General features: G+C 37.3%; 1 protein-coding gene across 1 annotated transcript; it reads right to left on the bottom strand.

Annotated features, from left to right (window-relative positions):
* Window positions 1-153: 153 nt before the first annotated feature.
* Window positions 154-3,610, bottom strand: LOC133143658 (agouti-related protein-like). Its single transcript, XM_061265730.1, has 3 exons — window positions 3,347-3,610; window positions 850-923; window positions 154-741 (listed from the first exon to the last, which is right to left on the bottom strand). Exons 1-3 carry the CDS (start codon window positions 3,465-3,467, stop codon window positions 535-537), a joined length of 402 nt encoding a protein of 133 aa, XP_061121714.1. The 5' UTR covers window positions 3,468-3,610; the 3' UTR covers window positions 154-534.
* Between the last annotated feature and the right edge of the window lie 4,967 nt (window positions 3,611-8,577).

Genomic DNA, 8,577 nt, shown 5'->3' with positions numbered 1-8,577 from the left:
ACCAATGCGGAAATTCAACAAATTTTGCTTCATTTGCCAAAGTTTTTTTTTTTTTAAGTTTGTTTATGGCATGGAGGTAAAAAAAAACAGACTGAAGTAGCAGAATTAGTGCAGCCAGCAGTGTGCGCAACTACACACAGAAAAAATACACAATTTCTTTTTTCCATTGCTGTATTTAAATCCCTTACACAAACACACAAATTTCAGCAGTTTCAGTCATAGAAGGTATGGAAAATACAGTTCTTGGATGTCTTCGTACTTTGGAAGCCTCCCGTGTTTTGTAAAATAATACTGGACACACACTTACAATCACTCCTGCAAACAATATCATAAAATTATATTAAAAGTACAAAGAAATACTGACAATAGTACAATAGCATAATTTTGTGCAAGCGGTTGCCTTTCATAAAATGTTATATAAAGTCCTTCAAAGTGAACTAACTTGAGAAATGAAATGTTTGATTGAACACAACAGTGATATAGCTAATCAACTCCGAGTTGCATTAACATTTGTATTATATTTTACGACACGTTTTATGTATTTTTGGCGCATTTCATATTTATCCTTCTGCAGAAGCAGATGGCTTTGAAGAAGTGGCAGTGGCACGTGGAACACGGCTCACAGCAGCCCTGATGGGGCAAACAGCTTTGCCCCAACTGGGAACATGTGGTGGAAGCCGGTTTGGGTGCTGCTGCCTTGGTAGAAGTTTCCTCTGAATGTACTGGCACACCTTTGGGCCTCTGTTGGGGGGGGCAACAGAAAACAGAAACAGCCATTAGAGAGAGGTTGGAATTAAAAATCAACTTCTATCCTAAAGCAGAGATGGATCATCATGCATTCCAACTTGCCATCATCAGAAGCTTCTGCTGTTCATATTGGCCTCTTCTTGCAAAGAGTGTTCGATATCTGTTTGGAAAGTTGCCTATGAAGAGAAAAATATCATGGTTACATTTTCTAATCCTTGCAGATATCTTGAAATAAAGTTGAATCAAAAGGCAACTTTGAAACAATTTGGTGAACTTTGCTATTTTTTTTGGTACCCGTTTTCCACCCACATCCCAAAAAACACACTTTGAAATAGTCCATAGAACAAAAGTGGGAATGATTGTTTTTCAACGATACCACGCGCATTAGCGGTTCAAACTTCACAAATTCGATCTCATTTCCTGTGGAAAATGCCAAGACGAGGATATTACTGCAGTCCATTGTGGTGAACTTTTGGCACCAGCCAACGTTTGCAGTCAATTCCGTTTGTGCTCGCTAGAGAGCGTTATTGGGATTATAAAGGTACACTACCAGTGCTTGTCAATTATTTTCTATTATGCCATCAGGAAGAAACAAATATTTCACACCACTCTCCTTAGGGAATATAAATAGTATGATGTCCACTATTTGCGAACAACTGATGACGGAAGGTTCATCCAAACAACAATGTCAGTCAAAACAAGAGCAACCAGATGGTGCAGACCTCCGCCAGTGCAAAACTGTTAACAATTGTGATAAAGTGTGTTTCGGGACTGAAGTGGTGCGCCCCAAAGTTGTATTTCTTTTCACAAGGCTGCAAATCATTGGCATGTAAGGTTACACCAAAATTATTATCAATTTCCAGAAAGACTCGTGCAGGGGGCTGTGCATAGCTACTGTAGGAAAAAAAAAAGATCTCTGCCAAAAGTACATGTGCGAAAACTCCTGGATCTGCACCTATTTGGGTTTTTTTCATGACCTATCGCATATATTTCTGTAGCAAGCATGTAGTGCTGCATAAAGCCAAACCACATTGAACGTTTTGTTAAATCAAATGTGAGAGCAGTTCTAAATATGACATGTGTTGAATCTTAACAAATCATAGAGCAACTATAATTCTTTCTTAATTCGATGTTTGCAATTGAGACAGATAAGTGATTGATTTTGAGTGATTTTCTATCCTAGTAGCACCACAGGTGTGCTGGATCCTATAAAACCTGACCAGGTAAAGAAAACATGCAAACTTCAAGATCCCGATCTGACCCCACCTCAGAAATGTAAGGCGGATGTACTTCCCACTACTGCATTGTTCTCCCTTTAAATCAGCGCTTCTCAAATGTTTCCTTTACAATATATAAAAAAAACTCCATAATTGATGTTTACAAAATTAACCTTGTTTAAACCCAGAGCAGCTGTTGGGCACTCATTCACAAAATTTATTGAGTGTGGTTGTGGTAACCTACGCTAGTTTAATGATAGTAAAGCCAATGAAATTGTGGGCACTCATTCACAACATTCAATTAAACCCCTCAGTGAAAACATTCAGTAAAAAAATTATTGAGTGTGGTTGCGGTAACCTATGTTAGTTTAATGATAGTAAAGCCAATGAAATTGTTGCGTAACACCAAAGCGAGCCACGTTTACAGCCAAATGATAAGGGCGGCACTTTTGATGACCGTCTCCTTCAAAAATGTGCCGGCGCAACGAGTGAGTTAAGTCTTTGACCATCCAAAGCAAATGCAAACATCTGCTATCGAGTGGATGAGAAGCCATGTCAGGTAAATATTTTATCCACATGAAAATAATCACATCTGTGCAGGCATGAACGACTCTGCCATCAGTTACGTTGCCGGAGCAGGAAAATTGTTCTGGCTTTAAAATGCTTACAGATCCACCAGTCATTCTGGAACTGATTCAAATTCAGGAAGTAAGCACAAAAATGATTATGTTGCTGGAGCAAAATAATGAAATGAATATTAGTTTGCCCTGTTATAAGTGATTTGTTTGAATTAATTGAACCTTTTAACTTTAAAGAGCTTTAAATGTACCTTTTGAAGTTTTCTTATTCGCTACTTTCAGTCTTCTTCTATTGTCTGACCTCAGATGAATTTGACACATTTTATAGGGCTATTTAATCCAAATGCTCAAATGAACTCATCATAAATTCCAGTTGCACACTATTCCAAACCAAAACCACAATCATAAACGTATAATTCAATTGTTGTATAGTCCATCTCATTTTGGTTACAATGTGATCATTCTCTCAGCTCTCAATCATGGATGAGGAAACTTCAGGCACCACAAGAATTCCAAAGGCCACATTAAAAATAACAAATACTTGTAATATTCTATCTCATGAGAAATTGTAGATGGTTTCGAGGCTTTTTAAAACAGCTCCACCGAGATTTTGTTGTTCGAATTGCAGGGCGGACCACATTCAATGCTCTCGCAGACCGTATTTGGCCCGCATGCTTCAGGTTTCCCACCTTTGCATTACACAACCCAAAGTTAATCCTTAGCTACTCGGGTTTATTAATGACACTAATCTCTAAATAGAGGGCGGGAAAAAAAAATAAAAATATCTGGCTTGTGGCGTCTCACCTGCCCTGCTGGAGATCTTTGTCAATTCACGGCTGCCTCTTTGGAGATCATTGCTGGTGAGAAGTCCCCCGCTGACAAAGGCCAGATGAAGCACACATGAACACAATATTGACAGCTTCATCCTGACTGCAACCAGCTTCTTTCGCTCTGTTGTCACAAAGTACCACTTGAGAGGATTATTAAATCAAAACAAAGCCACAAAAGGTCTCCTGGCTTGCTTACCAGAAGGTTCAAGCTTGCTTTGTCTGTGTCTCCCTGCACTCTCACTTATTTAAGAAGTAGGCAAACGCAGAACCCGCCCCTCTTTGTCTTCACGCCTCTCGGTCCTGAAAGTATCATGGACCTATATGGTCTTACTTTTTTGAACCCTTCCAGCAAATTCAACTTTACACGCATCGGGAAAAATTGTTGCTAATTCATCACACAACAGTCAATATATAAAATTGAAATTGACTATAGTAATTAAAAAATACTGAAAGAATGACCAATGAAAACCAGACACTGCTTTTGAATTGAAATGTAAGAAATAAAATATAGAAAAATGATAAAACAGGCCTGTTCAAATATTTTCATGCCTAAAGTTTCAGGAGATTACAAAGAAAATCTTAAACATGGTCAAGGTACAGCAGCTTGATATTCCCGTGGCAACAGTTGCACATATAACTGTTTAATGTCCACGGAAATACAGCTATGGAAAAAAAAAAAAAAAAGTTAGCCGTGTCTAACATTCTGGGAATCAAAGGGCTGACACCATCAGTTATGTCTGAGCCTGTTTTATTTGTGTTTGTTAAAATAATTGTCCTGAAACCGCAATTTAAAAGCAATATTGGCTGACGATCAGTCATTGTTGAAATTGTTTACTTTTGTCTCTTCTTTTTGCCTCAGGTCAAGATAGAACCAAAAGATAAAATTTGATTGGAGCTAGTAGAATGAACAGTATGAAAGGAGTCATTTTTTCCATTAACCCCCCCCCCCCCCCAATTTGAAACAGTACCCAGGTGCTATAAATAACACGTCTGCGACATCATCATCAATCATCCTCAAGTATTTTTACCGTTCCACTTTTTGTGTTCTGCTGATCTTTGCCAGGCAGAACTTGATCTTTCGCTGCTTCTCTTGTCTGACATGTTCTAATTCAGTGTCTGGTGAACAGTGTCTGTTGGTTTCCCAAGTGTGCGGTCAATCCAAGCCCATTTGCAGTGTAATATTTGAACCTCCACACTTTCCGTGTCATTCCCTTTGCGGTTCTTTGTTCTGTACTATTGAGTATCAATTGCAAAGGAAATCGGGGAATCTCTGAGGCCTTGTGTGTTGTTGAATGTCATTCCTATCTTGTTTGAGTTTTGCCGTTCTTATACAGTCGCGACTGGAATGTCTTTGACTTTTCACCTGATCGTCTTCTTTTACAGCCATTTTGTTTTTTCAGAGCTGCTGAAGTTTCAAAACTCAGTTTAGCTTTTTTGTTTTTGTTTCTTCCTTTTCACATCCTTGTTTCTCTTTTTTGTGATGCCATGCATGCTTTTCTTGTCATTTTGCCGAGGAATTCATCCTCTTCCAAGTCCTCTAGCACCTGCTAGATTGGTTGATGGTTCTGGACTAGAGTGATTTCATATCTGTTATCCATTCTTGCCGCATCTGTATTCAATCTCTTGAGTTTGAACGTGAGATTTCGGATAAAAAGTCGGTGGTCCGTCGAAACATCTGCATCAGTTTTTGCGACCTACAAGTCTTAAACATTGACTGATGCTGATGCGGTCAATTGGATTTTATGTGATTATTTCTGGTGATACCCAAGCTGTACTTTTAGAGCAAAAATACACATCATTTCTTCATACAGCTTGGCTTCCAGTATGGATTCCATTAACATATCTGGCTGCACTTTGAGCCCCTATATTATATTTTATTTTTTGTAGTTCAAAGCTTAAGCTAATCTGCGTATCCAGCTACTGTATCTTGGCTTTCATTTTGACCTTTTTTTAAATTCAGCGTGTGATAAAGGAAAACATGGTTCAAGCTGCTCCCCAGTCCTGACATCAAGAAAGTACTTATGAGGATAATGGATGGATGATACAGTCATTGACTCTAAGGCTCTCAGGTAATAACTGCAATTTAAAGTGTGAATTGATAGACGTGTCACATTCCAAACAATCTGTTCACATGTGCCTTGTTTTCACTTGTCTGTCAGGATGTAAGTGCCTTCTGGAATTTGTGTTGTATTTTCCACATAATTGGCTCAATGTGCCCCCCGTTGCCATTTAAATCGAATCCATATGACTGGAAAAATACTTAGTATAGGAAATAAACTTGATGTTCAGAGCACCCAAAAAAAACCTTCTACACACTGTTGTGTTGGTCATTACAGCACCGCATGACAATTTTTTTTTTAACAAGACTCACAAGACCTCAACACAATCAAATGGCCAAATGATGATTTTAGGCTATGCATTTCATTTTCGTGGACTAAGAAAACAAATTCCAGCATCACACAATTTAGATGACCAGTAAGAAAGTGATGCCATTTAATAAAGTTGGTTCAACGATTAAAAAAAAAAAACACAAAAATGACATAATGGGAACAATGATACATTAAATTTTAATTACTGTATCGCATAAAAATCTGTAAAATTATGATGGTCACAGAAGCATGAAAAAAGAAAACGGTAATTGCAATTCTCTACAGAAACAGTACTTGCAAATTGGTATTTTCTGCCAGAATACACACATTGAGAGTTAGCACTGATACATATGTTCACTGAACGCTCGCCAATAAATTCCCACTAATCTGACAATTTAAAATAAATAGCATTCCCATACAGGGTAAGACCCCTTTTGAGCTTGGAAGACATACCATCCATCAGCTGGAGAGGTTACGAAACTTCCTTTTCTGGCACTTCAGGCTTCATCTAATGGAGATGTCAAATGGGAAACTATTTCAACCTTTTTAAAAGTCTCTCATTAATTGTCTACATAAATACAACGGAAGAGAACATTAATTTCCCTCAGGGAAGTGAAACATTTCTAACCATTATGTGATGTTGATGAAACTTAAACTCACTTTTTTTAACTCAGTGCACTTGAGGTTGGAGACAGATTGTTCTCTTTAAAATATCTCCCTAAATTCACATGAAATAGGACACATGAAATGGGGGGCCAAATTATTATTATTATTCTTACTTGGCTGCACAATTTTAATTGGTAATATACAAAAAATATTTTTCAGAGCTGCTGAAGTTTCAAAACTCAGTTTAGCTTTTTTGTTTTTGTTTCTTCCTTTTCACATCCTTGTTTCTCTTTTTTGTGATGCCATGCATGCTTTTCTTGTCATTTTGCCGAGGAATTCATCCTCTTCCAAGTCCTCTAGCACCTGCTAGATTGGTTGATGGTTCTGGACTAGAGTGATTTCATATCTGTTATCCATTCTTGCCGCATCTGTATTCAATCTCTTGAGTTTGAACGTGAGATTTCGGATAAAAAGTCGGTGGTCCGTCGAAACATCTGCATCAGTTTTTGCGACCTACAAGTCTTAAACATTGACTGATGCTGATGCGGTCAATTGGATTTTATGTGATTATTTCTCGTGATACCCAAGCTGTACTTTTAGAGCAAAAATACACATCATTTCTTCATACAGCTTGGCTTCCAGTATGGATTCCATTAACATATCTGGCTGCACTTTGAGCCCCTATATTATATTTTATTTTTTGTAGTTCAAAGCTTAAGCTAATCTGCGTATCCAGCTACTGTATCTTGGCTTTCATTTTGACCTTTTTTTAAATTCAGCGTGTGATAAAGGAAAACATGGTTCAAGCTGCTCCCCAGTCCTGACATCAAGAAAGTACTTATGAGGATAATGGATGGATGATACAGTCATTGACTCTAAGGCTCTCAGGTAATAACTGCAATTTAAAGTGTGAATTGATAGACGTGTCACATTCCAAACAATCTGTTCACATGTGCCTTGTTTTCACTTGTCTGTCAGGATGTAAGTGCCTTCTGGAATTTGTGTTGTATTTTCCACATAATTGGCTCAATGTGCCCCCCGTTGCCATTTAAATCGAATCCATATGACTGGAAAAATACTTAGTATAGGAAATAAACTTGATGTTCAGAGCACCCAAAAAAAACCTTCTACACACTGTTGTGTTGGTCATTACAGCACCGCATGACAATTTTTTTTTTAACAAGACTCACAAGACCTCAACACAATCAAATGGCCAAATGATGATTTTAGGCTATGCATTTCATTTTCGTGGACTAAGAAAACAAATTCCAGCATCACACAATTTAGATGACCAGTAAGAAAGTGATGCCATTTAATAAAGTTGGTTCAACGATTAAAAAAAAAAACACAAAAATGACATAATGGGAACAATGATACATTAAATTTTAATTACTGTATCGCATAAAAATCTGTAAAATTATGATGGTCACAGAAGCATGAAAAAAGAAAAGGGTAATTGCAATTCTCTACAGAAACAGTACTTGCAAATTGGTATTTTCTGCCAGAATACACACATTGAGAGTTAGCACTGATACATATGTTCACTGAACGCTCGCCAATAAATTCCCACTAATCTGACAATTTAAAATAAATAGCATTCCCATACAGGGTAAGACCCCTTTTGAGCTTGGAAGACATACCATCCATCAGCTGGAGAGGTTACGAAACTTCCTTTTCTGACACTTCAGGCTTCATCTAATGGAGATGTCAAATGGGAAACTATTTCAACCTTTTTAAAAGTCTCTCATTAATTGTCTACATAAATACAACGGAAGAGAACATTAATTTCCATCAGGGAAGTGAAACATTTCTAACCATTATGTGATGTTGATGAAACTTAAACTCACTTTTTTTTAACTAAGTGCACTTGAGGTTGGAGACAGTTTGTTCTCTTTAAAATATCTCCCTAAATTCACATGAAATAGGGCATATGAAATGGGGGGGCAAATTATTATTATTATTATTCTTACTTCGCTGCACAATTTTAATTGGTAATATACAAAAAGCTATGTGTTATTGTAATATACTTGACTTTGCACCGTAATTCCTTCATAATGAAGAGATGCCTACTAAAGCAAGGTTCTCATCCCTGTGGTATATGAAAGTAAGTTCATTTAATTGCGGTTGAGCTTATTGTATTTTTACGACCCCATAAAAAAATATTTATACATTTGTGTCCGTAATGCAATAAAATAGCAGAACAGGAAGTCCGATCCAAGATGGAAATAAA

Source organism: Syngnathus typhle, linkage group LG19 (assembly GCF_033458585.1).
Source record: "Syngnathus typhle isolate RoL2023-S1 ecotype Sweden linkage group LG19, RoL_Styp_1.0, whole genome shotgun sequence".
In the NCBI taxonomy this organism is placed as follows: Eukaryota; Metazoa; Chordata; class Actinopteri; order Syngnathiformes; family Syngnathidae; genus Syngnathus; species Syngnathus typhle.
The sequence above is the reverse complement of the archived record's forward strand: the minus strand, read 5'-3'. Positions and strand labels throughout refer to the sequence as shown.

Excerpts from the sequence above, each read along its gene's own strand:
- LOC133143658 (XM_061265730.1), bottom strand. The coding sequence starts at position 3,467 with ATGAAGCTGTCAATATTGTGTTCATGTGTGCTTCATCTGGCCTTTGTC. Across the intron at positions 924-3,346 it reads AAAGATCTCCAGCAGGGCAG|GCAACTTTCCAAACAGATAT; the intron begins GTGAGACGCCAC and ends TTCTCTTCATAG. Across the intron at positions 742-849 it reads AGCAGAAGCTTCTGATGATG|AGGCCCAAAGGTGTGCCAGT; the intron begins GCAAGTTGGAAT and ends CCCCCCCAACAG.